Below are 19,386 nucleotides of genomic sequence, written 5' to 3'. Positions count from 1 at the left end.
CTTTGGCTGTATCACAACCGACCGTGATTGGGAGTCCCATAGGGCGGCGCACAATTGGCCCAGCGTTATCCGGGTTAGGGCAGGGTTTGGCTGGTGTAGGCCGTCATTGTAAAATAAGAATTAGTTCTTAACTGACTTGCCTGGTTAAATAAAAATAAATAAAACATAAACATATTAAACGTCTATCCTTGCAGGCCAGGGGCACAATGTATGAACTAACGGTTGGATCAGAATTGCCGTTGTCCAAATCCCTATTTCCATCCATGGTTAATTTAGGAAAGTGCCAATTTTATCTAGCTAGCTAGCCACCGGAGGACAACAACACAACAAGATGCAAATGTAAAAGATGCGTGTCTTCTCGATGCGATTAGATAGGAGTGACGCCAAATCCAAACTGACTTCCATTGACACTTTGTTGGGGTGCGCCCGGACCATTCACAGCTGAGCTCACTCAGTTGAGCTCAATGCTGATTGGCTATTATTATCTACTTTTTTTTATCATGAGTGGCCAAATGCTATCTGGCTTCTCTTGCATTCAATACTACCGCTGGCAACAATGTCATACTTTTTTGGACCAGCTCAGCATGAGATAGACGACATCATTAAACTAGGACGATGAATCTTTCTAATAAGTTTGGTTTTAATATTTTTCATAATTTCATTTTTTATCTGCTTCTTTAAAAAAAAAAAAAAAACATAAATAAATGTAAAATGTAATGATATCATAAAATCGGCAGGATAAAAAGAAAACACATTGCTGTTGAACCAGCCTTCGTTATAGTAGGCCTAGGGGTAAGGGTAGTTACGGAGGCCTTGGGTTTTAACCATATCAAATGTAAAACAAGCAATTGTTACAGAAAAATATCTTCTAAATACAAAGTGCATGGATACAAGTAGCCTACATCATGGAGGTTGTTTTATGTACATGCAGAACAGGAGCTGCATTTTATATATATATTTATTTATTTAACCTTTATTTGACTAGGCAAATATTCATATTCATATATTTACAATGACGGCCTACCAAAAGGCAAAAGGCCTCCTGCGGGGACGGGGGCTGGGATTAAAAATAAATATAAATGAAATAGAAATATAGGACAAAACACATCACGAGAAGAGAGACAACACAACATCACATAAAGAGAGACCTAAGATAACAACATAGCATGGCAGCAACACATGACAACACAGCATGGTACTGTAGCAACACTACATGACAACAACATGGTACTATAGCAACACAACATGGCAGCAGCACAACATGGTAGCAGCACAAAACAGGGTACAAACATTATTGGGGACATACAACAGCACAAAGGGCACGAAGGTAGAGACAACTATACATCACGCAAAGCTCCACAACTGTCAGTAAGAGTGTCCATGATTGAGATTAAGAGATTGAGATAAAACTGTCCAGTTTTGAGTATTTATTGCAGCTCGTTCCAGTGGCTAGCTGCAGCTAACAGAAAAGTGGAGCGACCCAAGGATGTGTGTGCTTTGGGGACCTTTAACCGAATGTGACTGGCAGAACGGGGTTTGTATGTGGAGGGAGTGAGGCCTGCCTAAAATATTTAGATAAAAAGGGAATGTATCTTTTAATAATTGGTGATTAAGATTTATTTTCAGTCTCATGAGCCAGACCGTTTCTATGTGCACAGGCACCAAAAGCACATTACTCTTGTTTCATGTGCATGTGGGTAGGGTGGGTCACAGCTGGATAGACTGAGTTTCCGCTGTCAAAATTCATGCCATAACCAACCGCTAAAACCAGAGTTTGTCTTAAATATCCCTACCAACGCTGCCTGAAATTAGTACTTTCAATCATGTTTTTAAGGACACACCTCAAATATTTCCACCACTCCCATCTAAATGCAAGCAAGCTGATATAAGAAAGGTCTAAGGCACTGCTATTCAGTGCTTGAGGTGTCACCCCTGACCTGGGTTCGATCCCAGGCTGTGTTGTAACCGGGAGTCCCATATGGCAGCACACAATTGTCGAAGTTAGGGGAGGGTTTGGCTGGGAGGGCTTTAATTGGCATATCGCGCTCTAGTGACTCCTTGTGGTGGGGCGGGCACCTGAAGGCTGACTTGGTTGTCAGTTGAATGGTGTTTCCTCCGGAACATGGCGGGTCATGTTTCGGGAAGACGCATGACTCGACCTTCATCTCTCCCAAGCTTGTTGGGGAGTTGAGGCGAAAAGACAAGATCGTAATTGGATCGCAATTGGATATCATGAAAAAGGGGGTACAAGACAAAAAAAAGAAGACAAATTACCAATCCTTGCGCAAAAGTTTAAAAATAGCTTAACAGGTTGAAATTGGCAACAAACATGAGTTTGACACTATCACCGTCTTAACACCAGCCAAAAATAGAGTACATTAATTTGGCTGTCAAGCAAGTAGGCCTAGCTCTTATTTCCTGAATAGGAATAAATAGGCTTCAACACAAAGCCCTCTTGTTGTTAGTAGCCTAAAGTCTAAAATAAAGACTGTTTAAATCAATTAGGCCTTTTTGAATAGCCTACTTTCAACAACCATGTACTGTCCATCTCCACAGCTGCTGCTTCATAGTTTTTTAGTTTTTTATTTATTTCACCTTTATTTAATCAGGTAGGCTAGTTGAGAACAAGTTCTCATTTACAACTGCGACCTGGCCAAGATAAAGCGTAGCAATTCGACACATACAACAACACAGAGTTACACATGGAATAAACAAAACATACAGTCAATAATACAGTAGAACAAAAGAAAACAAAATGTCTATATATAGTGAGCGCAAATGAGCTATGTTAAGGAAATAAATAGGCCATGGTGGCAAAGTAATTACAATATAGCACTGGAATGGTAGATCGGCAGAAGATGAATGTGCAGGTAGAGATACTGGGGTGCAAAGGAGCAAAATAAATAAATAAATACCAGTATGGGGATGAGGTAGGTAAATAGATGGGCTGTTTACACATAGGCTAAGTACAGGTGCAGCGATCTGTAAACTGCTCTGACAGCTGGTTCTTAAGGCTAGTGAGGGAGATGTGAGTCTCCAGCTTCAGAGATTTTTGCAATTCGTTCCAGTCATGGGCAGCAGAGAACTGGAAGGAAAGATGACCAAAGGAGGAATTGGCTTTGGGGGTGACCAGTGAGATATACCTGCTGGAGCGCGTGCTACGAGTGGGTGCTGCTATGGTGACCAGTGAGCTGAGATAAGGCGGGGCTTTACCTAGCAGAGACAGATAGTAATGTAAGTTATATAAATAACTTGAATATGGCTTATTGTGAGGTCAATAGCGCTGATAAATAGCTTCATTGCTGTCAAAAAACCATATTGTTTTTATTAAAATCATTTCCAGCAGTAGCAAGCTTATCTCCGGTCGTCCTTTACATTTTTGCGCTCTATATCTCGTGTACAGATATTGCATTTTTTGGACGAAGCCTGTGACATGCCTTCTTAGGCAGCACCAAGCATGGTCCCCCCCCATTTTTCTCCAGGTAACAATTTTGACTGCTGCCTTACTGTACTTTCATTTTTTTTCACTGCAGGGCTAGTAAGTGAATTTATGACATCTGTGAGAGAGGTTTGAATGGACGAGGCAAAGCTGGTGTTACATTTAATTGTTTCTCAAAGAGATGGGAGCCATCACATCTGATCCATCTGCCAAAACAAGACAGAATGTGCCAAGAGACAAAGGTGACAGCCAAAATGATAGTGCATAAGTGATTGGAAATCTGTGGATACCCTATTTTTACAGATGTGTGCCTACAGTAGCAGTTAATGCTTATAGTCATAGCAAGAGAAAATGCACTGTCATTATAATGGTGTTACTGTGACAGGACACAGAAATATATAATTCCATGCTAAAAGCGAATTTTTTAATTTCTACATGTTTTTTTCTCACAGAAATATTCAAATACACAAATAACAAGATTTTTTTTTTTTTGTAAGTCTACTTGTCAAACTTTGTCATGTCGGCTGCACATTCATTTCAGATATTTCAGAAATATTGAGCGGGTAAAAATGTTCAAAAGATAAATTCCAAATGTTTTATTTTGAATCAATAGCTTTACACTTTATTTTCTTCACCAGCCAAAGCAAATTACTGTGAGTTGAAACTGTAGATAAAGTTCAGCCTTCACAACAATTGTTTTCTCATGTAGGAAGCTTCTGAATAAGTAACACCAGACACCCTTTTCAACTATAGGGAATACAAAGTTATCCTCTTCACCGCTGAGTATCATTCACTTCCTCAGAAGTGGTGAGAACTAAAGCAATTCATTTTCTCCTTTGACCTGTTAACAACTGATGAACATCTGTGTGACATCAAATAGAAAACACAACAGAAGCAACACAAATTCAATTTGCTTTTAAAAAGTAATGAATTTCACAGTTCTGTAGAACTGAAAATTACAATTCTCAGTTCTGATGCGCTTATAGTGTGAAAGAAACTAACATCAACCAATGGTAATTTGATGAGAAAACATGTTTTGGATATGAAGCTAATAAAGTGCTTATAATTGAGAAACACTGTCAACACCAGTAATAAGCTGTAAATACACATTCTACTCTCTTAATGAATACAAGTAATCACACTGATGTAGGAAATTATAAAATATAAATAATATATTCAACTTAGCAGACGATTTTATCCAAAGTGACTTATAGTTATGCGTGCATACCACAGCTGGCTGGTGGCACCTTAATTGGGGAGGACAGGCTCATTGTAATGGCTGGAAGGGAATTAATGGAATGGTATCAAACACATGGTCTTAATATGTTTTAATACCATTCAATTCACTCTATTCCAGCCATTACTATGAGCAGTCCTCCCCTCACCACCCTCCTGTGGTGCTTACATTTTACGTAATCAAACTCACTATCCTGACGTTGCAAGTGCCATACTCTTCCAACTGAGCTACAGAGGACCATGGAAGGCACAGAGAGGGTGAGGCCTGAGAGTCACTCACATAAATCCAATAAATGAGGAGAAGGAGAGGTGGGACTTCAAGGCTGTTAGGGGGAGAAAACAGAACTCCCTACAGAGAAGAATGGCTTGATCCCCCATGGTTAGCAGAAGAAGATAATGTTTGAGCTACAGTATCTATTGGATACCGGGAAAGATCTGTTGGAGATCACTTGGCCCCCCACAGAGGCTGGTGATGAGGGTGTTGGTTGAACTTAGTGAGCTATAGGCTAGTGGCACACAAATACCTGTCTCTCCAGAGGGCAGTTTGGCAAGCTAACACTTGCTGACGGTCTTAGAACCATGAGAAAGAGTAAGATAAGCAGCTGCAGGAGCCAAAAGCTGCAGAGAGGAGATGCCTGTCTGGAAACCCCACTCTCCATTTCTGATGCCTCAGCCTGGACATTTCTTAAGACAGCTGTTTTAAAAGTTTAAATGTGTTAGAGAGAGAGAGAGAGAGAGAGAGAGAGAGAGAGAGAGAGAGAGAGAGAGAGAGAGAGAGAGTAGCATAGCCTGACAAGTGGGTGAAATAGCATTGCTCAGTTATCACTGCAAAGAGTCTGTGTTTGCTTTCTTACCTCCAGAGTGAGATGGGGGACCACACAACAGCACCACCCCCTGTCCCTCGCGAACTGACACTGAGTTTCTTCGGTGGGTCTTGAAGTTCCCCAAGTCTGAAAAACAATAGGCATTATGTAAAAACCCCTGTTGGATTGTGGCCCAACAAATCTTTGATAGTTTGCAAGATAAAACCGATGGAAAAAAAAACATGTTTGTGCAGAGCAAGAAAACAGAGTCTACAAATTAGAGGGAAATCAAAAGAAAGGAAAGGCTGACTCTTTTATTCAAAATTGAAAATCTCATCTTTGCTGCAGCTGTGCTGTGCATCCAACTTATCGAAAGTAAACATTGGTCAGAAAGAAAATTGGTGAGAAGTGTATTTAGCTGGAGATGAATAGTCACAATGGAAATCCTTGTGAGCATTGTCTTGTGCAGTAAGTATACACATTTGGGGTGGTAAACAACCTTAAGCTGAAAAAAAAAGATACCTTAATAGAAAATGAGTCAAGTAAACGTGAAAGTAACCCAGGAAAATACTACTTGAGTAAATGTCTAAGAGTATCTGGTTTTAAGTGTACCTAAAACCTGTTGTGACTAAGGGGCAGTATTTTCATTTTTGGAAAAATAAATCCCAAAGTAAACGGGATATTTTGTCAGGACAAGATGCTAGAATATGCATATAATTGACAGCTTAGGATAGAAAACACTCTAAAGTTTCCAAAACTGTAAAAATATTTTCTGTGAGTATAACAGAACTGATATTGCAGGCGAAAGCCTAAGAAAAATCCAATCCGGAAGTGACTCATGTTTTGAATGCTCTGCGTTCCGATGCGTCCCTATTGAGCAGTGAATGGGCTATCAACCAGATTTTTCGACATATTCCCCAAGGTGTCTACAGCATTGTGACGTAGTTTCACGCCTTTATGTTGAAGAATAAGCGTAAGCGGCTACATTGCGCATGTGGTCACCTGATGGCTCTCAGAGTGATTCTTGCGTAAAATACAGAGGCAGCCATTTTTCCTCTCGCTCCTACTGAAAAACCAATTGTCCCGGTGGATATATTATCGAATAGATATTTGAAAAACACCTTGAGGATTGATTATTAACAGCGTATGCCATGTTTCTGTCGATATTATGGAGCTAATTTGGAATATTTTTCGGCGTTGTCGTGGCCGCAATTTCCGGTCGATTTCTTAGTTAAACATGAAGAACAAACGGAGCTATTTCGTCTACAAAAATAATAGTTTAGGAAAAAAGGAACATTTGCTATCTAACTGGGAGTCTCGTGAGTGAAAACATCCGAAGCTCATCAAAGGTAAAATATTTAATTTGCTTTTCTTATTTTCGTGACCAAGTTACCTGCTGCTAGCTGGACATAATGCTATGCTAGGCTATCGATAAACTTACACAAATGCTTGTCTTGCTTTGGCTGTAAAGCATATTTTGAAAATCTGAGATGACAGGGTGATTAACAAAAGGCTAAGCTGTGTTTCAATATATTTCACTTGTGATTTTCATGAATAGGAATATTTTCTAGTAATATTTATGTCCGTTGCGTTATGCTAATTAGTGTCAGATGATGACAACGATCCCGTTCACGGGATGGGAGTTACAAGTTAACGGAAAATTCCACCCCAAAACTATATTTTGGTATTTGTTATATTAGTCCATTATTGAGTAATTTACACCACTGCTGTTTACTGAGGGATCCCAAGTCTCAATGTGAGAATATTGTCACCAATAATGCCAAGTGAACAGAAAGCTGATGAAAACTACCATTTGTCTAAAGATGGAAGCTAACATGTCTATCTTCCAAACATTATGAACACTGCACACAGTAAGCATTCTAAATTCACACGATTAAGGAATAACATCTTATCAAAAAACATAATTTTAATGACTCCATTAATCAATACAATTGAGGGAGAAAGAAAGGGCTGAAACCAAGTTTGATTTCATCAGAAAATCCCCAAACACAAAGAATAATCTATCTATGAAGCCACCCATTGCAGTAAAATGCATTTGTCTAGGCTGAACAGATTGAAACATTTCAGTGCTGTGAAAGATTTTACATTGAAAATGATTATTACTGCTTCATGCAGTAAAAGTCATTCTTGTACTACATTTTAGATGTTTAATAGTTTCAAGTTTTAATTTCACATGCACAAGTACAGTGAAATGCCTTATTTGCAAACTCAAAACCCAACAATGCAATAATCAATAATAATGTAATACTAGAAAAACAGACGAGAAATAAGACGAAAGGGTATCAAACAGTATATACAACACTGTGCAACCATATAGGAATCACTACCACATGAGAATGTTATCACCACTAGATTAGATCATTGTAGCACAGCTGAGCCAGACGGAAAAATATCACAGCTGAGGCAGACGGCAAAATAACTGTGATCATGTAATTTTACATCTGAAATTATGAACTCATAGTCCCCAAACATTAAAAAGTCGATATTGGACCCAAAGTGTTGTGGATAAAACCAATAAGGCCCAAATCAATATGGGGCTCCAGTAGGCAGAAAGTATTTTGCTTAGCCCAAGTCACACATGAAGGATTTTAATGGCTCCAGTGGTTATCAGGTTTCCATTGTGGGTTTTTTCATCATTCTTACTACCGCAAACATTACAAAGCAATTTCAAAATGGCTTAGAAAGTAAAATTACCTTTTTATTGAAACTAATTTATGCTTGACAATTGATGGAAAACAATAACAGGTCACAACAGCTTCCTGCAATTCTCCCTCCTATTGTTGCCCAGCAGATCTGGGTAAAGGTAATTCGGGGAGCACAGAACAGTCTTCATGGATGAGTGTGCAGAGGAGTCTCGGGTGGGAGCTGGATAAATACATTGCAATAGGAACTTCTCAATGCCTTTCAAGAGGTTGTAAGCAGTGATTCAATTTGGAATAATGCCACAGCTACCACAGACATGAAAGGAGCAGCTCCACAAAACAGATACATTAGTTTGGAGAAATAAAAGACTGTAGATATCTCACAAAACAGCAGCAGCGAGCTTGTGGACAAGTAACTTTTGAGTTAATTACCTCAATACAAGATAAAAAATCTTGGTCATATTTTTTGTTGTTGTTGTAGTGTACTAAATGTTGCATTTTGTTTATATGTGATGACACAGTATTGATAGTCTATCGGTTAACAGCCCACCCATTTTTACCTACCTCATCCCCATACTGTTTTTATTTATTTACTTTTCTGCTCTTTTGCACACCAGTATCTCTACCTGTACATGACCATCTGATCATTTATCACTCCAGTGTTCATCTGCAAAATTGTAATTATTCGCCTACCTCCTCATGCCTTTTGCACACAATGTTTATAGACTCCCCTTTTTTTCTACTGTGTTACTGACTTGTTAATTGTTTACTCCATGTGTAACTCTGTGTTGTCTGTTCACACTGCTATGCTTTATCTTGGCCAGGTCGCAGTTGCAAATGAGAACTTGTTCTCAACTAGCCTACCTGGTTAAATAAAGGTGAAATAAAATAAAATAAATAAAAAAATAAAATTAAGTTGAAATTACTTGTTTGAGTTGATTTAGCGAACCCAGAAAATGTGTGTACTTGTTTTGAATTGATTTAGTTTACCCAGAAACTGCATCAAGATAATTTGTCTTGGATTAAGATATTCTGATTAGTATCAAGCCTTTTATTACTGTAGGTTAAAATAAGCAAAATGATCTGGCGTCTTATCAAGGCAAATTATCTCAGTGCACTGGCAGATAATTTAGCTTCTTTTAACCTAAAAAAAGTCTTGATACAAGTCAGAATATCTTAATACAAGACAAAGGCATTTTCAGGGTAAGCTAAATCAACAAAAAACAAGTAATTTTGACTTAATTATCTCAATACAAGATAAACAAAAATCTAGGTGAAGTCTACAGTAGGTAAGATTTTCATTTTTTGCAGTGTGGTAACTTACTGCAAGTGGCTAAAATGAAGCCTGTCTACATAAAAATGGCCAAATTTAGAAAGACAGCTGGTGACACAAAATACATTCATACTGTATCTTTCTACCACTGGGAACAAAGATACATTTATTTGATAACGGGTGCAGATTTAAGAGCACATATTGTTCCAATTGGATTAATTAACCTTAATTAACCTCTGTAATATGCTCCATATTGTCATGTCACCTCGAGCATCAATGCTGGAATGAAAGCTCTCTCTTTCCAGGGCGACTTGATGGAAAGTCCTGAGCATCTCTCTCAGCAACCAACCAAACCTGCTTTCAAACTAGATTGCTGTTAGTTCTGCTCCAGGAGCAGATTTAAATGTAAAATTATTGGGCTCACTGATTTATTAAGAGGACTATAAGGTCAGCTAATATATGTCATACTGGTTATGGGACAAGTCGATTAGGAGGCAGGCTTTAATTATTTCTTCAAACATAAATCTCCTCTTAACCCAGGAACACACTTTTGCTAATAGCTATTTGAGACTCTTAAGCTCTATTAAGAAAAGCAATTCTTTGCAATTTCTCACAGATGAATGTGAGATTTGGCAATTAAGAGTCAATTAGCTATATGCATCTACCTCAGCAATTTAACTGATCTCTAAAAAAAGAGAGATGATTTTCTGATACCATTGAACCGCACACTGATAGAAATAAGTAGAAAGTTAATTCCATTTGTGAATAATTGATGTTGAATAGTATTCTGAACACATTTGTCTACATCCAAATTGGTTTCATGTGCTATGGCAGTTCAAATTGCACAATTAAATTCTAGACGGTTTTACAGGTAAAAGAGAATATGATATAAAACATGAATCTCTGACTGACTGACTGGGCTTATTGTCTGCAAGTGAACTCCTCATTTGGTAAGTCTAGACTCCTTGACTTTTCTCTATCAAAACACAGTTTTAATGAATGGCTTGCAGATGTCCCGTACATGTGGGCCCATGGAGGTAATTCTTTGTCTATAGTGGTCCAATCTGGGAACCAGGGGATTGGTAACAAAAGGTTTGGAGTGACACTGCCACCCTCTTTCATCTCAACACAGGATGGGGTGCTAGATAAAAGCCCCAGAGAGCCTAGGAAATAGAGAGCCTGAAGGAACAAAGTGGACAAAAGCATTGGACATCTAAGGTGCTGAGTAAATTTTACAAAGTATATTTTTGGGCATTATTTAGGATAAAAGCCGTTGTACTAACACGAAGCGGTACTGGGGCCACTTCACTGCCAGTGCAGTAGGCTATGTTTGATCATCCCGATAAAATACACATGCACACACCCATGTGTGCGCACCCCCCCCCCCCCCCCACCACACACACACACATAGAGAGAGAGATAATGATAGTGCTAAAATCAAACTGTGCCCCCTCCCGTCCTAAAATCAGAAGCAGAGCAAACAAACCATTGTTGCAAAAAGGTCCTGAAGATCCCAGCCAAAATCCTTATTACAGAATGATACAGCCAATGCCTCAAGAAGAGCCTGTAAGGTCAGAGGGGACAGTGCTGGAGACTTGACCAAATGCATGCTCCTCTGAGCACACAGCTGTGCACATGGGCACTTTTTGTTCAAAAGAAAGCATGAAAGCATGCAGTCAGCCTTCAAGAGATATGCCTAATAATTCTCATCTCAGTCGCAAGAAAAGAGGCAGGCCTTGTAAATGTTGGTATTGAACTACTCTTCCCACAATTTATTGAGAAATTAAGGTAAAGTAATATACACTGAGTGTACAAAACATTCGGAACCCCCTTCCCAATGTTGAGTTGCAACCCTTTTGCCCTCAGAACAGCCTCAATTCGTCGGGGAATGTACTCTACAAGGTGTCAAAATCATTCCACAGGGATGCTGGCCCATGTTTACTCCAATGCTTTCCACAGTTGTGTCAAGTTGGCTGGATGTCCTTTGGGTGGTGGACCATTCTTGATACACAGGAAACTGTTGAGCGTGAAAAACCTAGCAGTGTTGCAGTACTTGGCACACTCAAACCGGTGCACCTGGCAGCTACTACCATACCCATTCAAAGGCACCTAAATATTTTGTCTTGCATATTCACCCCCAATGGCACACATACACAAAACCTGCAAGTAAGCATTTAGTTTCACAGGGGAGTTCATTTCGCTTGAAAGATAGATTCCTCTTTTCACGCTTAACTTATTGTAACTGGGGTTAACTGTAGCTGACATTACATCATAACGTAGGTTTAAAAAGCGTAGGTTCAAATGTACAGTAATGAAAGTGATTTACTTTCATTTTGTTCTTATCATAGAAGAACCGTTTAAAGCCACAAAGGGGAGACAAGCACATGACATCTGATGCAGTTGCATACAGTCTATGCAGGTAAAAAAGTTCTAAAGACAGAATATAGCTGGTAGCTATTTACACTTAATTAACTCAGTTTACCGTACTCCCTCTATTCACATTATCACAACAGCTGGAGAGTAGTGTTCAGGAAATATTTGCATTTAAATGAGGGATTCATGTAAATCCTTCAGGAGTTACAGGAATTTTACACCATGTTTAGCAACTCTAGTAGGATTCTCAAATCTCTGGATGCGGGGGGCTCGTATAAAAGATGAAAAAACGGAAGTAAAAAAACAGCACATCTGTCTGCATAATTGCACATGCTCTGTGAGAGAAATACAGCTGTACTCTGTGAGTACAAACTAAAAACGACTGAGGACTGTATTGTGGCAAAATGTATACAGTATGTATAAAAATGTCTGCACTAACATAGTTTTAATCTGGACCCACATTTCCATATTCATTGACAACAAATACATCCCATAGCTTATTATTGGTAAATCTTTGGTCTAACTCTGTAGTCAAACAATAATACACTGTAGAACAATGTATCACATTGAAATCATGACCTTTGAGGTGGCACCTCTGTGACTCAGAAACATTGAATTCAAGCTATTCATCCATGTGAATTATGGGTGTGCATCTTTTACATACTCACCGATAAAGAATCAATAGAAATAATAATCAAGGGAAGGCGGTATTGAGTGAGAAAGCGGCCCTCTAATCCATCAGTTAGCCATGCGTCAGGCAGCAAACAGGGCCAACTCCTCACTGGCAGCACCACCATCCATCACAAGTTCATGGGAGGAAGGGTAACGTCAGATTATTTGGAGCACTGCTACTCAGGGGGGTAACATTGACAATCCTGGAAAATATCTAGAGGAACAAAACTTTCTCCAACTGAAGAATATGTACATATACCTATTCACAGTGCCGATTGTTGTCCATATTGAAATTCAAAAGCTGGGTGTTGGTTGGTTGTAATTCAAATCAAATCAAATGTTATTGGTGGCGTACACATATTTTGCAGATGTTATCACAGGTGTTGTGAAATGCTTATGTTCCTAGCTCCAAAAGTGCAGTAAACAATACACATGGGGCATTACTAGAGAAAAAAGGATATCCAAGCAGTGGTGTAAAGTACTAGAGTAAAAATACTTTAAAGTACTACTTACGTCATTTTTTGGGTATCTGTACTTGACTTAAGTATTTATATTTTGGACTAATTGTACTTTAAATTCACTACATTCCTAAAGAAAATATTGTATAGGATTTTCCATAAATTTTCCCTAACAACACAAGGTACTCGTTACATTTTGAATGCTTAGCAGGACAGGAACCTATGACAATTGGGTACTTTTTCCACCACTGTATCTAAGCATGACTGCCAAATCTCTTACTTGTAAGCAGACGCAGATGGTATAACACATGGATGGGCAACTTTGATGTGGGTGGGGGCAACAAAAAATCTGAACTCATCATGACGGGCTCGCGGGTCTGCTTACCCAAATTCATGCCCACACATGCAGTCAGAGCCTAGATTAGCCTTTTGGGGGACCTAAGTGAAAACAAATTCTGCCTTTTGCCATGGGGGTGTAGAGAAAATGTTGCAATTTTATAATTCTACAAATGTTGTCATGGGGCGGAGAGAAAAATGTGCAGTTTTACAGCTGATTTCCTGCAATTCTACTCATTTTGCCATAGGGTGGAGAGAAATATTTGCAGATTTTCATTTGATATTTGAGTGAGTCACTAATAAAATCAATGGTGTACCACCCATTTGGTAATTCGACCATGACTACTACAAGTTTAGATAGCTGGCTAGACTAACTTACCAATCTAAAAAATGGTAGTTGACATAGGCTAATTGAGTGACTCTCAGTGACTGACATAATAATTGAGAGAAAACTGCTGATGCACAACCAAATGTCAAAATTGCATATTCTGTATTCTACCATTCTAACTGAGTTCCGACTGAGTTCCTAAAATTATTATTATTATTTTATTTTTTGGGGGGGAGGGACTTGATCCGTAGGCAGCCCGTCGTATAAGATATTCCATTTATTTCTGACAGCTCTTCCCCTGTCCCCACTGTCACTTCAAGTTCATAGACAGGGAAATGAGCAGATGGAAAACTAGCCATCAGTATAAACTAAAGTGAGCAACAGTTCCAACATCAGAGGATTTGTATCCACAGAGCAAACAGATTGAACATTACATCAACCAGGACAAGTCTATCCTGAGAGTGAGAGGTTGTGAGGAATAAATGACAAATCCCATGAATATTGAGACAGAATGAAATAAACATGACAGTTGTTGTACCAAATGGAAAAGGAGTGCTAGAGGGAGAATAACTATCCAGTGTTGAAAGGGGCCGGGTGACATGGACATGATATACAGTACAGAGTTTGAGAGATTGATATTAATTTATAAATAATGTAGAAAATCTTTCTTATCTATTAATTCTTGACATTCTTAAAATATTTGTACTTTTAGCCATTGAGACCTTGATAAACCCAAGGAAATGTATCACAACACCAACAAAGTATTGCAAAATTAAATCACAGTACACACGATTAAGACACTATGCATCAGTTTTACTATCAATGCCTATTTCAATAAAAAAATACTTTCTATACCCAGAACCCAATTACTGAAATAGGAGGCCGAGCTTGTTCTTCAGACAGCATCAGCGCATCCATTATGACAATTATCTATTTCCTACGGATCTTACTGAAAAGGCTTTCGGTATCTATGCAATTAAAGCAAGCCAATTCAAGAGGAAAGGCAGAGAAAATCATATCTCCTTAAAGTACTTTGGGACCATTTGATGTTCACTGTTTTTTAATCCTTTTTACACTGAACAAAAATATAATCGCAACATGTAAAGAGTTGGACCCATGTTCATGAGCTGAAATAAAATATCCCAGAAATGTTCCATGTACGCACAAAAAGCTTATTTCTATCAAATGTTGTGCAAGCATTTCTCATTTTCCTGGATAATCCATTCACCTGACAGGTGTGGCATATCAAGAAGCTGATAAAACAGCATTATCCTTACACAGGTGCACCTTGTGCTGGTTAATATAAAATTACACTAAAATGTGCAGTTCATTTCTCTACCATAAGCCTTCACCAACATTGTTGAGAGAATTTGGCAGTACGTCCAACCAGGCCTCACAACCGCAGACCATGTGAAACCACTCCATCCCAGGATGTCCACGTCCGACTTCTTCACCTGTGGGATCATCTGAGACCAGCCACCCAGACAGCTGATGAAACTATTGGTACAAACTAAGAATTTATGCACAAACTGTTAGAAACCGTCTCACGAAAGTTCATCTCTGTGCTCGTCGTCCCCACCAGGGCCTTGACCTGACTGCAGTTCGGCGTCATAAACAACTTTTGTGGGCAAATGCTTACCTTTGATGGACACTGGCACACTGGAGAAGTCTTCTCTTCACAGATGAATCCCGGTTTCATCTGTACCGGGCAGATGGCACACAGCGTGTATGGTGTCACATGGGTGAGCATTTTGCTGATGCCAACATTGTGAACAGAGCAGGCATAAGCTACGGACTACGAAAACAATTGCATTTTATCGATGGCATTTTGAATGCACAGAGATACTGTGATGAGATCATGAGGCTATTCGTTGTGCCATTCATCGGCACACTCACCTAATGTTTCAGCATGACAATGCACGGCCCCATGTCGAAAGGATTTGTACACAATTCCTGGAAGCTGAAAATGTCCCAGTCCTTCCATGGCCTGCATACTCACCGGACATGTCACCCATTGAGCATGTTAGGGATGCTCTGGATCAATGTGTACAACAGCGTGTTCCAGTACACGCCAATATCCAGCAACTTCCCCCAGCCATTGAAGAGGAGTGGGACAACATTCCACACGCCACAATCAACAACCTGATCAACTTCATGAGAAGGAGATCTGCTGCGCTGCATGAGGCAAATGGTGGTCACACCACATGATTTCTGATCCACGCGCCTAGCTTTTTTTAAAGGTATCTGTGGCCAATAGATGCATATCTGTATTGTCAGTAAAGTGAAATCCATAGATTAGGGCCTAATGAATTCATTTAAATTGACTGATTTCCTGATATGAACTGTAACTCAGTAAAATCTTTGAAATTGTTGCATGTTGTGTTTATATTTTTGTTCGGTGTATTATCTCAACTCTACGAGGTCAAGCTCCAGCAAATTCATCACAGAGAACATTTTCAAACACATTAATAGCCAACTTTCATTACGCTTCTCTGGAAGAAGATGGTATTGATTGATGCATACTGCCATCGAATGTATTTTAAGACCATTATTTTAAGAGCTGACAGAATGTATTATTGATTGAGCTGAACTGGGCTGCACCACTTAAGAGCATTAAATATTGTATGCATGTTACAGTGAAAAGATGGTTCAAATTTCACTGTGAAATACCATTCAAAGATTGAATCTGAATCAACATAAAACCATTTTCAAGGTCAAGAACAGACAACATGGAAACAGGTAAGAAATGGATTATTAATATGATGTATAGTATATTTGGCCTGCAGGCATAACAGGGCCAAATCCATCAATAATCACTCATATCTAAAGTATTCATGAGATCAATAAACAGTGTATTAAATGTCCTCTTCTCCAATGGAATTAATTTAATGTATCAATGCTTTCTGCTCTAATTTTACAATCAAATCTTTCAATGTTGACATGAACCACATATTCTAACAAATTGCAAGATACACTCTCTAATAATATCAACTGCCCTTTAAAGTATTGTCTTGAACCCTCACCATTCAATCATCATGTGGAGTTATTTAAGCTATACCAAGAGTAATAAAGAAGACAGATGACAGTCACAGATGCAGGTCCTTACTATGTGACAACATCCCAAGACTTTAAGGTCAGGCCCGGAAAATTGATGGAACTGTCACTGTTTCGCCTTATAGTGACAGTGGAGTTCCCTACAGAATCGGATTACTCTTGCTCCGGAGTGAGACTGGGCCCAGCCAGTGGGACAAAATAAATGGCCTGTGAGGGATGGGGCGGCCTTGTTCCCACCGTGGGGCATCAGAACTGAATCTGAAGAAGCCATCATTCACTTCACTGTCCATGTCGTCATTTTAGGATGTCCAATAACTGGAGAAGCAGCAAGGAGTATTGACTTCCTTTTACTCAAAAGGAAAACAGCTAAATTGAGACCGTAGTCTGTCAGTTATGTGCAGAAATTCTGCTATCTTTATTCACATTTGAATCATTTAGCAGACATTCGCATCCAGAGTGACTTGCTGTAGTGAGTGCATACATTTTCGTACTAGTCCCACATGGGAATCAAACCCACAACCCTTGGTGTTGCAAGTTCCATGCTCCACCAACAACCACATGGGACCATTTATCCTCTTCTACTCAGTTCTGTCAGTTATAATGTCCAAAAAAAAGACTAATATAAATATATACTGCTTTATCTTATCTTTATCTTATTCTTCTATTCCCATTACTTTCACATGCTGAGAGAAGATGATTTCTGTTCGGTTTTTGTACTCACTATGACATTATGTTTGCTCAATATACTTTAACTGAACATCTTTGAAAGTATGTCCTGTACTATAAAGACAGTATGTGGTAGTGTAGTCATTTATCGTTATTTATTTTGAGTTGAACCTTGAGGAAAGTGATGAAGAGGTATTTTGATGCGTTGGAGTTGGAGTTGGAGTTTCATGTATTGGCTCTATCAGGATTAAGATCCTGAGTGTGGAGTCACAGCACTGGCAAATGCTGCTCCCCAAGGAGACGCTTCCATGTTGATTGCTTTATCAGACGGGACACAAGACACTATGACAAGTCCCACTGACATATCTTTTCTGTCACATGCCTTCACACTGCTGGCTAGTACAGTATGATCAGAGAGGGAATAAAATATAGTTAGTGACTTACATGCAAAGGTTAGACTGGCCTCTCGGCTCACGATGGTCCCAAAAGAGTTGGAGGCGAGGCACTGATATGTTCCAGCATCTTGGTCTTTGTTTAAATGGCTGATTCGGAGGTTGCCTCCAGACAGGCTATAGTGTGAGCCTGATTTGGGAGTGACCGCGGTGCCATTCAGTTTCCACCTAAAAACAAAATGAAAAGCAGTCAGATCCAGATCCACTATTAACTTCAATCTATTGTAGATCAAGTACTGTACCTTTATGGAAATATGAGATTCTGACAAAAACCTCAAAGAAGGCAAATGCTGATTTTACCTTAATTTGAGTAGTAAAGGATCAAGAGAGCCCTCAAACCATGCCCCACAGCATAGCGTTAATCTAAGTAGTGAACTACACTGACGGCCGGCACAACACAGAGCAGAAAATACCTCACTCACCAAGAATACACAGCCTCTGTGGCCATCCATCTTGCTAGACACCAAGTCAAACAGCATAAATATGCAGATTAATCATTACGCTGCAACAAATACAAATAATAGCTAGCACACTGCATTCTGCACTTTTGCATTCTACACCAGGCTATGAGATTATAATTGGTGTTAGAGGTGATCAGTGAATGATATAATTCACTTATGAAGGCAGCAGATTCCTCAATCCCTCCACATAGAGCAGAAAGGTGGTTACGATACCAAACTAAATTTCACAGATGAGTAAGCATTAGGGTTGAATGGCGGGAACCCGGTTACCGAGATTTACCTGGATTTACCACCCAAAACCACTCCCTTTTCCAGGGATAAATAACTCAGAGAAACCGGTAAATGATAATAAATTGTTTATATGAATAGCATGGCGTGAAATGGAACTGTGAAATAATGTGCAGTGTCTAAATCTGGCTTATCTACGGCCTCTGAAGGGTGGGGACAGACAGCCTATCTCAGTATGGAGTGCAGTTCACAATCCATGTAGACCTACAGTATCATCTCATCATCATCATCATCATCATTTTTCTTGTGACAGATAGGCCTAAATTTGTTGCAGCATAGCTACAGTAATATAAAGACCAAATTTACCCATCTCCATCTGGCTTTTATTTTTAATTGTAAAGATATTTTTTTATTGCAGCTCCAGAGTTTTAAAACAGCCTATGACTCAAATATTGTTGCTTTAAACCAGCACGTGCGAGAACTCTCTCGCAGTCTTTTTCTCTCTCCATCAACTCAATTCCAATTGCATCCAAAATAGATAATCATGTTCTAGATTGATATAAAGCCCTATATAGATGTACTAGTCTACCTCTTTCAGGTAATATATTCAATGCAGTATTAGACTTTGTTACGGATACAGGTATCCTGTGTGTGTATCCTGTGTGTGTATTTATTTTCTCTCCTTCTCCCCTCACAGGTGGCATTCATCATTCCCCAATCAGTCATCAATCAGTCGCTAATCAGAAGACACACCTCCTCCTGTTTCCATTACCCTATCACATTCCCTTTCCCTTGGTTTAAAAACCCTGTCTGTTGTTTGCTCTAGAGTGCAATCTCTCTGTCAATGCCATCTGTCTGTAGAGCTCTTGTTTGGTTTTTGCAACTACATGTGTGAGTATTGGTTTTGCTATGGTGTTTGTTTGACGGTGGGAAAAGGGGGTACC

General features: G+C 39.2%; 1 protein-coding gene across 3 annotated transcripts in view; it reads right to left on the bottom strand.

The window, feature by feature from the left end:
- LOC110494608 (contactin-4) overlaps nucleotides 1-19,386 on the bottom strand; it is a 218,696-nt gene that overhangs the window by 108,400 nt on the left and 90,910 nt on the right. For all 3 annotated transcript variants that reach the window (XM_021569831.2, XM_021569833.2, XM_021569832.2), the window contains exons 4-5: nucleotides 17,746-17,921; nucleotides 5,530-5,625 (exon numbers count right to left, since the gene is read on the bottom strand). In XM_021569831.2, the coding sequence (XP_021425506.2) occupies nucleotides 5,530-5,625; nucleotides 17,746-17,921 (272 nt within the window). The remainder of the gene's footprint in view (nucleotides 1-5,529; nucleotides 5,626-17,745; nucleotides 17,922-19,386) is intronic.

This window comes from Oncorhynchus mykiss, chromosome 17 (genome assembly GCF_013265735.2).
Source record: "Oncorhynchus mykiss isolate Arlee chromosome 17, USDA_OmykA_1.1, whole genome shotgun sequence".
Classification (NCBI taxonomy): Eukaryota; Metazoa; Chordata; class Actinopteri; order Salmoniformes; family Salmonidae; genus Oncorhynchus; species Oncorhynchus mykiss.
This window is presented reverse-complemented; position numbering and strand designations above follow the sequence as displayed.